We start from the raw sequence: 15,577 nt of genomic DNA, 5'->3' as shown, positions 1-15,577 counted from the left end.
AACTCTATATTATAATGTCGAGGATTACCTATCCTGCACTTTCCGATTATTATAAAGGAAAGATTTGAATGTAAGGATAAATGTGATGTAGGTATCCATACGTATCCATATGTCAATCATACAAACACACAATGTAGAAACATTGTGTATTTGTATGATGAAATATTGTAATCCGTGGATTGTCACATTAAAGCTATTTAGCATCCCACTACCGTTTCATTACCAATGGGAAGCAGCGCCGACCTCCTTGGCTTGAAAACGATTGTCCATTATACCTGATAGCATTACAAATAAAAAAAAATATGTGAAGTCTATGGGATTTCACCCGTCAAAAGATGTCAAATATGTTTGACATTGATTAGTATTTAAGTCTAACAGAGGTGTTTTCATCGTAATTATTAAATATTTGATGTTAGATTTTATGGGGAAATTCTTTGCTACTTGTCTTCTGCGTAAGACAATAAGAGCGTTGTTAGGATAACCATGCGTCAGTATTTAGCGGACAAATATATATTTTTTGTAAATTGGTAAGCATTTTCAACTTTAGATTTCAGTATATTATAATTGTTTTATGTTACTAATGCATACCCCACTTAATTATAGATCTAAGCTTGCTTACAATTTCAATGAAACAATTCAAATAAAATAAAGTACTTATTTATTCATAAGTTCTAAATTCATGGTGAGTTGTGCAAGGTTTACGGGTGAAAATCAACCTTCAGGTTTGTGTGCACACAAACTAATGGAGGTAATTTTGGTCATCAATTTTGCAAAATGCTCGTTTTGTTGAAGAATGATGTTTATACAGGTACCTCACTTCAATACTATAAGTGTAGATAATCATCAATACATAGATGTTAACATTTATTTAGATGCATAGTATCATTGCAGCCCTTTGGCCATATAGCGGTCCGTAGACATTAAATCTGTCAATATAAAAATATAGAATGACCCATTAATTCTAATTCGCAAATTCTCTCTGATAAACCATAGCATAGAGTTCATCTAGACGATATAGTTAATCCAGCCATCAGCTTTTACATACTCATATACTTAACGTTTCTATATTTCTAAGTTATTCTTAATATTTTATTTCTTGTAGAATATAAATTACTTGTGAAAGCGGAATGCCAACAGATAATTATTTTATAAATCTTATTATACATAGTTCCGTTTTGCATCGGTGATCCACAAACGGTTAAAATAAAATATACACAATGAGCGATTCAACTGTATATTATAATTGTGACACAAAACCACATCACAAATATGCAAAGAGGAGTAAAGCCAAACGCCTGATGTTTGGTCCTAGTAAGTCAGTGGTTATGAATGTTATGACTAGAACAAGATACAATAACAAAATTTACTCTAGCGAATGTCAATCTGATTCGTGTGTTCTTGGGAAGGACAAACTACCGAAACATAATAAGCGTTCAAAAAAACGTCGTCTGAGATATAAATCTACAAAATTTTATGGATTCAGTGACAAAAAACGGGAAAACTCGAAATGCAAAATGTCAAGCAAAAACATTCCTCCAGATTATCCAAAGAAATTGAAATCTCGAGAAAAGGTAAAGAAGAGAAGTCATGGACTTATTGTCAAACCAAAACTTAGGCACGCTTCGATATCAACTTTGAAAACTACTACGAAATCAAAATCAATGAGTACAGTAATCCTCAAATATAAGGAATCCAAGTTTCCGTGGGAACGGCGAGGGAGTTTACTCAACACCAAATCAGTGAGCACTGAGGAAAAACAGAATGGAGGAGTAGAAAAAAAGCTAGGGATCTTACTAAATGCTAGCGAAGGGAAAAATAGACATTCCTCCAAAACATCTCGCGTCACATTTGAAGAAGATCAAAGAACTAATACTAATAATTTATTAATAAATGCTTTGGAACTTTTAACAAAACAAGAAGAAAGCGGGGGCGAAAACAAAATTCCAAAAGATACATCAACGCCCAAATCTTCCTCCTTCGTAAATTCTGAAATACAAACAGATAGTGAAAGAACAAGTGTTCAGGAAAAACGGAGTTTAATCCTTAAGTTGAAAATTATGCTACAAGAGCAGGAGGGTATACAAAATATGTTGAATGAAATGAATTTGTTTCTTGATGACCTAGCAAACAAAGCAAAAGATACTGACACTGGTCTTAGTCAATCAAATCAAGATCTATCACGTAAAAGCTTTAATAGCACAAAAAGTGCGCAACCCGAACTGAGGCGAACTGAAGACGGTAAAGATACATCCGAGATTTTACCTAAAAGCTCTAATAGCAAAATTAGAGCGCAGCCCGAACTAAGGCAAGCTGAAAACAATAAAGATACACCCGAGAGCCAACCTACAGCATTGTCTGAGCAACCATTCCCTAGAATTATCAAAAGTAAAAAGACTGGGTTAAAACTTCAAATCAAACAACCTAAATCATCCCAATTGATTAAAGAAGAAGATGATGAAACTGAACTTGAAACAATTACGCTATATTCAAAAAGGGAAATAAAACCGTATCATGGAATGAAATTTTCCCAAAAATTAAAATCCTTACAAAATGAATTCACGATTCAATACGATAAAAGATCACATGGTTACGTATTCAATTACGGTCGTAGAAACAAAACCAGGAAAAAAAATATTGCAGAACAAGAAATACCTCTGTTTCGTTCCCGCTCTCCAAGAGGAATTAAAATTACAGCACCTTTAAGAGACCCATCATATCCAGCATTTAAACGTCTTTCAAGAAGGTCAAATTCACCTCCGAAACTACAACAATTGACGGCCGATTTAATAAACAAAGATAAGAGCAGACAAACTTGTGACCTTCTAAAGGATTGGAAATGTGCAGAAGAGTGTAAAAAAGAAATAAAAGAACCTGTGAAAACCTCCTCTCCTACGCTTTGTATTAAACAGGCCAGTTCCGGAATCAAAACGCCTAGCTCCAGTATGATTACTTTAGGAAATAAAGTAAGTAAAGTCGTTAAGGAATTTGGATGGAAATCTTGGGATTATTTGAATAAATCTCCAATCTGTAAGCTAGAGAAAAAACGACCAAGTAGCTTGCCACGAAAACAAAATGATCATGTTGTTCCTGCAGATAAAGAAAAGCAAAAAAATGATGACTTAGTGAAGATGCAAAAGACACTCAAAGGTAATTGTAAATTTTCATACCTGACATTTCTATTAGACATTCTAGGACCCAAATAAAAAAATAGTTAACAAATATACTGCTGCACAGAAAAAATGTTGTGGTCGTCGATAGAAATATGGATAGTTAAAAAACATACTTTTTATTTTAGCTATTGTAGAAGGAAAAGTAACCCCATCAATGATGGAACTTATAATAAATAAAGACACTGGCAGTATTTTAAATTCAGACGACATTATTAGGAACATAATGACATCAAAAAAACAAGACAAGGCCAAGATTATTCCGGATGAACCAACTCAACTAACACCGAAAAGCAGGGATTCTTCCCCAGGTAAGTCCCTATATATTTGCAAATTTTTCATATTCATATTTTGCTAATTTTCATAGTTGTGCTAAAAGTAAATATTAAAATTTCAGGATCATCTAAGCCAGAGAACGTGGAACATATCCCTATAAAAAGCAAACCTGGTACGCCGGTAAAATGTGGCTGTATTTTAAAATCTATTGCTTCGGGAACTCTCAGCACAATCCGTAAAGGTACAATTATTTTAATACAAACGAATTGATATTTCGTCAAAAACGGTAATGTAATGTCTACAATCTTGATTTTAGCCATAGCCTTAGGCAAAGTGACACCATCAATCATTGAAAAAGTTATAAACAAAAAGAAAGGCAAACCGTTTCCCACGAAACGGTTTTTTAAACCAATGGACAAAAAGGACATAGCCACCAAAATTAAAACCCCAGCGGGTTTGGACAAAATCATGAAACAAATACGTAAAGGTGAGTTAAATTGGAAATATTTTCGGTGCATTAATAATTACAATAACTTATTATAGTTAAGTATTGTTTACTGAAATGTTATTAACATTTCATAACCCTATAACCAAATTCCAGCCATAAACAAAGGTGAAGTCACACCATCAGAAATGGAACTATTGGAAAACAAAGAGGAATCAAAAAAGCCGTGGAACAAGTATGATATCATTGCCAAGCTAGGCAAAGCTGATGGTAACGCTGAAATTATGAAAGAAATCTGTAATGGTAAGGGTAGTATAAACTTTGTGAACTTTGTTTACCTACGCTGACGGTGTACCACTTACTTGCCGTTACCAGCGTTTTCCTTCCTTTCCGTAACCGGATAAAATATCACCTAAGTCAAGCGGACATTGCTGCTTCCTAACAGCGAAAGAAATTCTAATCAGTTTAGTAATTACAAAAAAAACGCTTCGTAAATATTAATAATAAATATTTTTTCTTATATTTTAGCTATCCACAAAGGCACCGTATCACCTTCGTTAATAGAACTGGCAATCAGTAAAAACTATGATTCTTTAATATCATTTAAATATAAACCACGATCAAGAGGGCCTCTAAAGAAGTCAATGCATAAGAATGAAATATTGGAGAAGATGGGTAGTAGAGCTGGTCAGACTGAAATATTGAGAGAACTTACTAGAGGTATGCGAACATGAGTCCATGTCCATGTGAGAACATGAGTAGGTAGTCGTATTTAAAACGAAGAATAAGCTAAGAAAGGCCAAATTGTAATTATATGCTTTTATTGTAATAAAACGACTACTCTGATTGTTTAGTTATTACACTTAAATCGTGAAAGCAAAATAGCTCATTACTCGGATTTACGATAAAAATACAATAAACATGCATACAAAATTATTTCAGCTATGAAGAAGAGGAATATTCCACCATCGCTTATTAAATTGATGTTAGATAAACCATCACCAAAAGCATCAACAGATATAAAAACGTCAAAACCATGTGTCAAGCTACCTGCCAAGCTGAATGATTTATCGGCCAAGCCCAACAGAGGTATAAGTTTGTATTAATAATACTATTTTATAGGCTATCTAGATAATTTAATGGTCATGTACTTACAATAATGCATACTAACATTGGAAGTAAAATAGTTTTAGTTAAGATTTATAAGACACCAACGTCTTTGGTTAGCCTTTGGTTTTTGATTTTGACATATACTCATTACAGACGCAATAAAAGAAATAACGCCATCACGCAAAGATTTGCTAGTCAACAATTCACGTAGATTACTGGCATCTGCTACCGAAAGTCTAAAAACCCTTAAAGGTAAAAACCTTCATATTACCTCTACAATCTAGAACACCGAGTGCGAATTGATCACAAATGCGGGTTACATTTTCTAATTTAAGGTAAGAAAAAGGCCAAAAAATGTCCATCAAAGATGACGAAGTTAAATAAAGGTAAACCCCCAATAAGAGGGTTAGGAAGCAAACCATATTTGAAGTCAGGCAGGAAGCTGCATGATATTTTTTCTAAGCCTAGCACTAGTAGAACTAAACCTCTTGCCATTTCTTCAAAGAAAAACTTGAAAGGTAAGATAATTATTATTATTAAAACTGGCTAAATATTTCGTTTTATAGATTTCACATGACAGGTTTCATCCCTATTGAAGAATGAATGTAAATGGGTTCAAATTGATGCATTTGTATTTTACTTTGTGCCCTTTTTGCACTGGGCGCTTTAAACAGATGCGGTAAGTTACATTTCGACTTTTGTATATAAAATACATACATTTATCGATTTAAGGTAAGAAAAAGGCCAAACAACCTCCACCAAAATGTAAGAAAAGTAAAGATAAAAGTGAACCCCGACTATGTAGATTGAGAGGCCAGCTACAATTGAAATCAGGATCAAAACTGCACGATGTATCAACTAGACCTAGCAAAAGTAGTGGTAAATCTCCAGCTTTGAAGAAAACGTGTAAAGGTAAGTCATATTGAAAGGGTAAAAAAAGTAAGGTGAGGTAATGGTGAGGGCAAAGTCAAAATTGCCACCCCGGAACCTGATGGCTTGCCTGGCCAGGCCTGGCCGAGGACTAGAGCTTCCGATCAAAAAATAATATTGAATTTATCGAATGTGAACTCTTTACAAATACTTTTTAAATTAACTGATTTAAGGTAAGAAAAAGGCCAAAGCATTTGCACCAAAAAAGTCTCCATAAAACAATCTACCTCTAGAATACCGAGTGTGAATTTCTTACAAATACTGGTTACATTATTTCATTTAAGGTAAGAAAAAGGCCAAGAGATGTCCATCAAAGATGACGAAGATAAAGAAAGATGAAGGGAAATCAGGGTCAACGCTTCACGAAATATTCGCTAGGTGTAGCGCAAGTAGTTCGAAGTCGGTTTGTTTGACGAAAAAAACTAAATGTGAGTGATATATATTTTGCTTTCTGTTTACGCAGTTTTAAAGTACTTATTTGATGTTCTGTTGTGTTCTTGTGATTACAGTTGATTTTCTGTAATTTGCTAAATCATTAGATCTATTCGAAATTTATAAGGAACCATTTCAAATGAAATCATTTAAAACAAAACAGAATTTTAAAATACTTGATGCATATGGAGTATCTCCGTATAAAAAATATAAAAATCGTAATCATGAACCTCATTCTTATCGGAAGTTCAAAATACCATTGTTCTTTAAAAAAGTTTGTATATTTCGATCAGCGTAGGAGTACAAAAAAACATGATTATGAGGTTACTTCAGGTCTAGTTTATTCCAGATCCCCGCATAAAACTATTTTCTCCACCATACGCACACAAAATGTTGAAAAGAGTGAAAAGTGGAAATGATACAGCAACAAAATCAAAGCTAAACCGGTTGAAGAGCATTCCATTTTTGAAATCTGAAACCGAAATAAAGAATATATTACCGAAACCCAGCAGTGCTGCCGCTTCTCTTAGAAAAAAGAGTCGGTTCTATAGAGGTAGCTAGTTTAAGTAATAATATAAACATTGATGTCCTACCTGCTTGCTTAACCAATAAATAAAGTGATATGATCGCAGAAGTTCTTATGGTACAATAAACAGGATTTGATTTCAGGTAAGAAAACACCACCACCTGAGAAATTGAAGAGCGTACCGAATATTAAATCAGAGATTGAAATTAAAAATATACTTCCTACCCAAAGCAATAGTAGCAATAGGTCTAGAGAATGTAAATGGTACAAAGGTAAGATTATCCCAAACAATGCAAACACTGTGATTTATAATTTGCAACTAGAGAGACACAGGTTATGGGCAGACTATTTTTAGGTCTCAAAAAAACAAAAGAATCTTCAGGTTCATTGAAAAAAGTCAAAAGTCAAAATGAAGCAAAAGACAAGTTGGAGAAGTCCAGGAGGAAACCATGTTTGAAATCAGATACCAGGATAGGGCGACCTTGCAAAGGTAACTTTAATAAGACACATACTTAAAACATAGCATAAATACAAAAATTTTAATGCAAAGTTTATATGCAAGTAATTAATCTATGAAATAAAAGCTGAGCAAGGAAAAACATCATATATTTGTGATAAAATACTTAAAATATTCTCTACTCTAATCAATTCGATTTCAGGTAAACCCGTTAGTTATTCGCCACTAGCAGACGATATCATGTTGACCTCTAAATATAAGAAAATGGAGGAAAAGTTGAAGAAAGTTAAAAGCGATTTGGTACTTTTAATGGATCAAATATACACAAAGCTGGCCACACCCGAAGGGGAGGCTGAAATCTTGGACCAGATAAGTAAAGGTAAGCATTGTTTAACAAACCACATTAATAATAAATAACAGAACATTTTGATATAACATATTAAAATTATCATAACCCTCTATTTCGTAAAATCATCAAATAAACATTGCCTTCATTAATAAAATAATTCCATAGCAAAATATTGAGTCTCTTATATCCTCATTTTAAGCTATTAAAAAGAGGAAATTGTCACCATCTCTATTGAACATAATTTTAAATACTGACTTGAGAAAAAGAAGAAGTGCAATTCGTGTGATATCAATGAAAAAAAGTGAGATTTTACTCAAACTGGGTAGCGATGAGGGTATTGAGGAAATTATCCAGCAAATATCTAAAGGTAAGTACTTACTATTAATCTTATGATTAACTGATATTATATTAGAATAAATATTCCGCAATTTTATTGCCGTTTCAGCTATCAAATTAGGTCGCATATCTCCATACCTCATAGAAATGTTGATAAATAAGGGAAAAACAAATAAATTTTTGAAAATTTTGGATAGCCAAAGATCACTGAAACAAGAAGTAAGTAGGAAACTTGGTACGACTACTGGTGAATTGAAAATCATTAAAGACGTCGGTAGAGGTAATACAGACCTTCTTTCCTTTAACGGCTACAAATAGCTCAAGGCAAAAAAATACCAGTCTGATTTCTTTTAGCTATAAAACATGGTCAAGTGTCACCGTCAACAATAGTAACAATAGTAAATAAATGTCAAGAAGTACCTTTATTCAAAAGATTATCCATAAAAAGAATCGGACAAAGACAAAGACCTATGACTAAAAATGAAATACTAGCCAAATTGGGTACAAAAGATGGTAAATCGGAAATTCTGAACGAAATTGATAAAGGTAAGTACGAATTATGATATAACTAATGCAATGTTTAAAGCTTATGACAAAAAAAAACAATTCGTTTGTTTTATTCTAGCCGTAAAAGCAGGGAAGGTATCCCCTTCTGTCTTGGATTTGATGATTAATAAAGATAAAGCTAAATTAGTAGATGATGATGAATTGAAGACAAGACGAAGAGATATCGATCACGATATTGTTAAAGAAATTGAAAATGGTAAAGAGTAACTTATTTTTTAGTAACGCATAGACTGTAAAGCTATGGTCTAATTACATGTTCTAAACTTATTCAAGCCATTAAGAGAGGAGAAGTAACACCAGCATTGGCAAACAAAATCAGAAGAAAAGTTGAAAAGGCTCGAAAGACACATGATTCCAAACAAGATGTTCATGCTGGTGGTGGTGACAAGAAATCTGAAATCATCAGAAATCTCCGAGAAGGTAATCTTATACGCAAGAACAGGTTGGGTTTTCAGTCACTTTCGTTTAAATACTACTTTCGGCTCAATAGGTTTTTCTACTTTGTGCTCGTTAGAAAAAAAAATATATACGATTCACTTTGTTTTATACCCAATTTGTTATTTATTGTAAAGAGGATTGTTTACTACAGGGTCGATAAAAAGTACCAAGAAAAAAGAAGACAAAGCTAAGATAGCGCCAATGAAATTATGGAAAAAACTTGGGTGCAAGATCTTCAATCCTGTATCAAAGTCAAGCTCCAAAAGTAGTATGCACGAAGAAAAGAAAAAAGAGGATCGGAAAAGTAATTCTTACGTATTACAACAACTGATTTAAAAAATTAAATGATTATTACTAACTTATTATCTTTATTTTTAGTTAAACATAAAGATAAAGGAATTTCGCCATCAAAACAAAAAGATAAATTAGTGTCTCCATCGAGAAAAAAAGATGCATCAATATCACCACCTAAAGAAAAAGATGAATTAACATCATCATCTAAAGAAAAAGATAACTTAGCGTCTCCATTTAAAGTAAAACTTAAATTACAACGACCACCAAAACATAAACTAACATCTACGTCTAAAGAAAAAAAGTCTCCATTAAAAGCAAGACTAAAATTTCGGCTAGCACCAAAAGAAAAAGATAAATCCGGGCCTCCGTCAGGAGATGAATATGCGGTGCAATTAAAAGTAAAACCAAAATCGCAACGACTACCAAAAAAGAAAGATAAATCTACGCTTGCATCAGGAGGTGAATCAACGCCCCCATTAAAAGCAAGACCAAAATTACGACGAGCATCAAAAGAAAAAGATAAATCAGCACCTCCATCAAAAGATAAATCATCGTCTACATCAAGAAGTGAATTAACGCCCCCATTAAAAGTAAAATCAAAATCGCAACGACCACTAAAAAAAAGAGATAAGCTTACACTTACCTCAGGAGGTGAATCAACGCCCCCATTAACAGCAAAACCAAAATTACGAAGAGCGTCAAAAGAGAAAGGTACATTAACACCTTCATCAAAAGATAAACTTTCGTTTATATCAGGAAGTGAATTACTGCCCCCATTAAAAGTAAAACCAATATCGCAACGACCACCAAAAAAAAGAGATAAGTTTACACTTACATCAGGAGGTGAATCAACGCCCCCATTAAAAGCAAAACCAAAATTACGACAAGCATCAAAAGAAAAAGATACATCATCGCCTCCACCAGAAAATGAATATGCGCTGAAATTTAAAGTAACACCAAAATTAAGACGATCACCTAATGAAGTAGGTAAATTAGCGCCTGTATCAAAAGAGAAAGGTAAATTAGTACCTTCATCAAAAGATAAATCATCGTCTCCATCTGAAGACAAATCAACACTTTCATCAAGAGATCTTCTTTTTGGACAATCTGAGTCATCTGGACTTAAAACGCCTAAGAAAAAATACAAGACGTCAAAGAAAACGATAGATAAGTCTAGTCTACCAAAATTCCTGCAGACTCCAGCTAACTTATGGAACAAATATTTATGTTCAAAGAGTGATTTCAGGAAAAAATTGAGGCAACAAAGTGGAAGAAGCTGGCTGAAGATACTAAAAGGTAAATAAGCTTGTAATTTTATGTGCAGAACAATATATTTTTAGTATGAAGGTAAAAATCTTGCAACTCTTTGGCTTGCTACTTCTCATCACTTCAGTCATTTTCTGTCAGTAAATATTTTTTTCTCACCAGGTCCAACTGCGCATGACCGCATTAAGGCAAAGATAAGAGACAAAGACTTTGGAAAAGCATATCGGATATCGTCAAATGAAGGAAACGATTCTTTTAGGCCACGTAGAAAAGGTAGAACACAAAATTAATTAAAATATAATTTTATTATATTCTATTCTATACGAGACATGTTTTAAAGCCACAAATCGGCCGAATACTTCGAATTTACAATATTGATTCGCTTGTTAAGGTATTTAACAGATGTTTAAGAATGTCAAGTCCAGCTTGACGGCCCTTTTCAGGCGTTGCAAATTTACTCTTATATAATATTCGGCAAGGATCTCGCCGAATATTTGGTAGTCGGGAGATGGCCCAATATACTATTCGTTGCAAGTCCAATAAAATGTTATTATATGTATTTGCTAAACAGTCTTCAAAGTTGCTTTTGGTTTTATTTCAGGTCAAGGTAAGAAAAAAGAGCTTAAATTCTCGACTTCCACGATAAGCTTAGGCAAAATACGACCAAGTAAAGATGCAAAGAAAAGTAAGTCGAACATCACAATTCTTTCAATAAAATAACATGAAATAATGTTTGCTAAATAACTTTAGAGTCTACTTTTGACTTTGTTTCAGGTCAAGGTAAGAAAAAGGGGCCCAAACTGTCGAGTTCCGTAATAAGCTTATTAGACAAAATACAACCAAGTAAAAATGCAAAGAAATGTAAGTTGAACATAAAAATTCGTTCAATATAAATCATCCTCCGAGCCTTTTTCCCAAACTACGTTGGGGTCGGCTTCCAGTCTAACCGGATGTAGCTGAGTACCAGTGCTTTACAAGGAGCGACTGCCCTATCTGACCCCCTCAACCCAGTTACCCGGGCAACCCAATACCCCTTGGTTAGACTGGTGTCAGACTTACTGGCTTCTGACTACCCGTAACGACTGCCAAGGATGTTCAATGACAGCCGGGACCTACAGTTTAACGTGCCATCCGAAACACAGTCATTGGCGTCTAAGATATACTTAGAAAGTACATACAAACTTAGAAAAGTTGCATTGGTACTTGCCTGACCTGGGATCGAACCCGCGCCCTCATACTTGAGAGGTCGGTCCTTTACCCACTAGGCTTAAGCTAGGCTAGGCATAAGGGCTTTATGTTTTCCTTTCATGAATTCGTATGTGTTGTACTCCTAAATTTTCACATGATGAAACCATGGAATAGGTTCACTTTCTGCAATTTTACATATCCTTCAGCAAAAATAATTCTTAGTCTAGGACTTCCATAAATATGCAAATATTTATTTCAGATGAAGCAGAACAGAAAATATGTACATCAATAGCAAAGTTGTTGGAAGAAAAATACAGTAGCAGCGTTAAATTCCGGCATAGTGATACAGAAGCTGCGATGAATAAAAAACATGGAAGAGGTTAGTTGTAAATTGTGCCAATGTTAAAAAATATGAGAATCATAACGAAATAAGCCTTAATAATAATACGCCTTTTCATCGTGAACTTGCATAATATAACCCTATTATCATGGTTGATATTTCTCTATCGCGCCCACAAATCAGCGTCAATGAGTACTAAGTATTAAGCCAACAAATTAATCATTCATACGGTTCGATTTCAGTAACGTCAAAAAGGAAAGTATGCAAATCACTTGCAAAACTATTGAAGGAAAAAGATGTAAGAGAACTTAGGGGTTTTTTCGAATCGTTGTCCAGTAATACTTCTAGTAAGTCAGAACTAGAAAAAGTCCATCAAGGTATGTCAAAGACTACTAAAAATAAATAAACTTATGTACTTAAAATAACTTTATTTGATGATTTTCAATTTCAAGAGAGAGTTTACTTAGATTTGAAAACTTTTATTGCAAATAGAAGATCTAAGGTTTGACATTTTACTATGTTAGTGTCTTTCGATAAAATCTCGCTGAAAATCAGCACCGCGACTCGCATAGGGTCGTTCCATAATATGCTAAGCGAGGGCCATTTCTGCTTGTGTGACGCATATTTTCCCCCTACCTTGTTCTCTTTCTTTTAACATGTTTTCTATGTATATTTGCTTGTTCTGTTTTGTGTTTTTATGCGTCACAAACGCGAATAAATGTTTTGACTGACTGACTTAATGACCTTTTGTACACGAATTTAACCAATACTTTAAAATGCTAACTTCTACTTACTTTTACTTTAATATTTCAGCGGCTGCAAAAGGCCTATTATCTCGTTCTGTCATGGATATTCTTACAGGCAAACGTCCTATTAAGAAAAAAACACAACTAGGTAAGTTTCAAGAACCTAGCATTACCGTCTCTGTTAAGGTCTCTGCACACAGCGGGCGCGGCGCGGCGGGACGGGACGGCGACGCGACACTGAGCAGTTGTAATGTACTAGATATTATGGACGACGCCACACAGAGCCGTCCCGCTCGACGCGACGCGACGCGACGATCTAGTGCATTGTGTCGCGTCGCCGTCCAGTCCCGCCACGCCGCGCCCGCTGTGTGCAGAGACCTTTAAGGAAATGTTTGGAAAGCATCATAATAAACATGATATTTTTTAAATTTAGAACATGGTTTCATATGCTTTATAATTGTAACATGGTTTTGTATGTAATGCTCTTCAGATTTAGAACCGGGGAAAATATGCACTTCGCTTGGCAAATTACTAGCAGGCAAAGATGACAAGGAAATCGATGCTATACTCGACGGCTTACGGCCCTCTGATTTAGATGCTGCTAGAATGAGGAAAGTCCGTAGAGGTAAGGTACCTACTTAAGGTCATAGGGACCCAAAGGAGGGATGACAGCAAGTTTGCAGCTACCTAACGTCAGCTGCATTTCGTGAGTGCCATTGCATTATCCTGCGTATGAGTTTAATGAGAAATAATGACTTGTTGAAGTTCCTTACTATGGAAAGCGTGAACAAACAAGTACAAATTAATATTATATTCATTCTTTCAGCGGCTAGAAGAGGAAAAGTTACTCCATCTCTTTTAAAGATGTTGGGCAGAATGGATATGGGAGATGCACCTGCTAGTATTAAAGACCATGTCTTAAATAACATTGCAAAAGGTAACAATAAAATTAAATATTTTTGCGGCATTTTCGTAACGGAAGAGTGTCATTTCAACATCAGCTACCAAATTGTATATGATAATTTTTAAGGAAGATGATAAATCTGAGCAGAAGACACTATTGAGTACAAAAATAAAGCCATTAATAGCATTATCAATAATTAAAGTTATATTTTTTTTTTAGCTGTAGAAAAAGGTTTTCTTTCGCGCGCTGTCATGAATGACATTATCGCCAATGTAAAGGATAATGACAACAAGTGTACAATTGTAAACAAAGTTCTTATAAGTAAGTAAGAAACTTTTTCTGCAACATCGTTAAGTGTGCATAATTAATACTTTGATAATATTCATTTTAGCGGTAAATAAGTTCCATGTAACAACAACCTCTATGGATGAAATGCTTAAAGACATAGCTTCATGTGAGGATGCAACGTGCATATTGAACCATGTACGAAAAGGTAACACAGCTTCACAGAAACAAAAACAACACGCTTTCAAAAAACAAGTCCAAAGATAGCTCTATGATGGGATATTCTATCATGAAGTTCCAGTTCATATCTTTCGGATCCAATATCAGATCAGTTCGACAGTACCATATTATTGTATTCTCATTGGAACTAAATGCTAGCTGCCAATTTTCATAAATTAGTTACCTTGGATTTAATTACTTAGTTACATACAGATCGATCTAATAAAAGCGAGTTAATGAAAACAGGATTCCCTATCAGTGTTAGGTAGTAAATGTGTTTGTATCCTTTTAGCAATAGAAAAGGGAAGAATACCATTGGAAGTAATGGGTGAAATGCTACAATTTATACGTCCAGCTGATGACAAGTGTAAAGTGACTGGCAAGCTTCGTAAAGGTAAGGAAACATTTTGATTGTGAGGGTAGATTGGCAACGTTTTCTTGACGAAAATGACCATAGGTGTGATTTTATAGATAAATTAAAAGTTATAACTGATAAAATAGCAGAACTGATCATAAGATCACAAATATGTACTGTTTTTACGTTGTGAAAGTATGTTCATGAAGAATTACATACATTAGTGTAAACATGAAAAAATTGTGAGGATCTTAAAATTTTGAAATTGTATTTATTACAGCATTAAAAAAACGACTCGTACCACCAAAAGTTATCGAAGATTTATTTGCTGGCGTTAGAGATACAAACGTTGAAGTCATAACCAACATTCGCAAAGGTAGCTCAAGATTATATTTCTTATTCTTTAATGATTTCTTTAATTAGCGCAATGAAATATCGTTTATACTCGACACGAAAGACCTTTTCAAAGATCTTAAGGTGTGTTTTAGAGGTATGAAAATTTTAACATTTTCAATAATTTCCTAATATTTATGATCTATTTTAGCCGTAGACACAGGTCAGGTACCCCCTCAAGTTATGGATGATGTACTCGTTCAAGTGAGTCCTAATGACACTCAGTCGAAGATAATGGATAAAGTTCGAAAAGGTAACTTGCTCTCCTACCACTGCGAATTGATAAAATAATATTTTCCAACCTTAGTTATTACGAACTAATTTGTCATTTATAGCGATGATGAAAAGTCACGTGTCTCCAGAAGTTGTAGATGATGTTTGCTGCAGAATTGAGCCTAACGAAAATAAGGGAGATATCATGAAATCCCTTCGAAGAGGTAAATGTTATTTAATTAAGGACCAAGAACAGCAACGAAATAAACGTCAGTTTTTTTTTAAATCAATTGTATTCTATGAATCTTCTTTTCGGTGAACTTGGGCATTATACAACGTAC

The 15,577-nt window shown here is 34.2% G+C and overlaps 4 protein-coding genes and 2 long non-coding RNA genes across 6 annotated transcripts in view; all 6 read left to right on the top strand.

Moving 5' to 3' along the window:
- The first annotated feature begins 1,115 nt into the window (after nucleotides 1-1,115).
- On the top strand, nucleotides 1,116-5,601 carry LOC110374992 (uncharacterized). Its single transcript, XM_064034346.1, has 10 exons — nucleotides 1,116-3,147; nucleotides 3,296-3,478; nucleotides 3,565-3,684; nucleotides 3,760-3,930; nucleotides 4,045-4,191; nucleotides 4,417-4,608; nucleotides 4,831-4,977; nucleotides 5,152-5,250; nucleotides 5,334-5,516; nucleotides 5,579-5,601. Exons 1-10 carry the CDS (start codon nucleotides 1,218-1,220, stop codon nucleotides 5,599-5,601), a joined length of 3,195 nt encoding a protein of 1,064 aa, XP_063890416.1. The 5' UTR covers nucleotides 1,116-1,217.
- A 139-nt stretch (nucleotides 5,602-5,740) lies between these two features.
- LOC135116699 (uncharacterized) lies at nucleotides 5,741-7,154 on the top strand. The gene is made up of 4 exons (XR_010276383.1): nucleotides 5,741-5,910; nucleotides 6,213-6,356; nucleotides 6,710-6,913; nucleotides 7,030-7,154. It is a non-coding gene; the product is annotated as an uncharacterized LOC135116699 (long non-coding RNA).
- A 68-nt stretch (nucleotides 7,155-7,222) lies between these two features.
- LOC135116780 (uncharacterized) lies at nucleotides 7,223-8,591 on the top strand. The gene is made up of 5 exons (XM_064034345.1): nucleotides 7,223-7,376; nucleotides 7,546-7,722; nucleotides 7,892-8,059; nucleotides 8,138-8,308; nucleotides 8,383-8,591. The coding sequence occupies exons 1-5, from the start codon at nucleotides 7,223-7,225 to the stop codon at nucleotides 8,589-8,591; spliced, it is 879 nt and encodes a 292-aa protein (XP_063890415.1).
- A 65-nt stretch (nucleotides 8,592-8,656) lies between these two features.
- LOC135116706 (uncharacterized) lies at nucleotides 8,657-9,320 on the top strand. Its single transcript, XR_010276390.1, has 3 exons — nucleotides 8,657-8,791; nucleotides 8,869-9,015; nucleotides 9,185-9,320. It is a non-coding gene; the product is annotated as an uncharacterized LOC135116706 (long non-coding RNA).
- A 57-nt stretch (nucleotides 9,321-9,377) lies between these two features.
- Nucleotides 9,378-10,883, top strand: LOC135116779 (serine/arginine repetitive matrix protein 1-like). The gene is made up of 2 exons (XM_064034344.1): nucleotides 9,378-10,623; nucleotides 10,756-10,883. The coding sequence occupies exons 1-2, from the start codon at nucleotides 9,378-9,380 to the stop codon at nucleotides 10,881-10,883; spliced, it is 1,374 nt and encodes a 457-aa protein (XP_063890414.1).
- Nucleotides 10,884-12,367: 1,484 nt separating this feature from the next.
- The window catches only part of LOC110374993 (uncharacterized), a 48,448-nt gene continuing 45,238 nt past the window's right edge, over nucleotides 12,368-15,577 (top strand). Inside the window, exons 1-9 of the mRNA XM_064034343.1 lie at nucleotides 12,368-12,498; nucleotides 12,935-13,015; nucleotides 13,358-13,492; nucleotides 13,694-13,804; nucleotides 14,163-14,264; nucleotides 14,568-14,669; nucleotides 14,911-15,006; nucleotides 15,175-15,276; nucleotides 15,359-15,460. Coding sequence (XP_063890413.1) covers nucleotides 12,967-13,015; nucleotides 13,358-13,492; nucleotides 13,694-13,804; nucleotides 14,163-14,264; nucleotides 14,568-14,669; nucleotides 14,911-15,006; nucleotides 15,175-15,276; nucleotides 15,359-15,460 — 799 coding nt within the window. The 5' untranslated portion in view covers nucleotides 12,368-12,498; nucleotides 12,935-12,966. The remainder of the gene's footprint in view (nucleotides 12,499-12,934; nucleotides 13,016-13,357; nucleotides 13,493-13,693; nucleotides 13,805-14,162; nucleotides 14,265-14,567; nucleotides 14,670-14,910; nucleotides 15,007-15,174; nucleotides 15,277-15,358; nucleotides 15,461-15,577) is intronic.

This window comes from Helicoverpa armigera, chromosome 4, assembly GCF_030705265.1.
Source record: "Helicoverpa armigera isolate CAAS_96S chromosome 4, ASM3070526v1, whole genome shotgun sequence".
NCBI lineage: Eukaryota > Metazoa > Arthropoda > Insecta > Lepidoptera > Noctuidae > Helicoverpa > Helicoverpa armigera.
The sequence above is the reverse complement of the archived record's forward strand: the minus strand, read 5'-3'. Positions and strand labels throughout refer to the sequence as shown.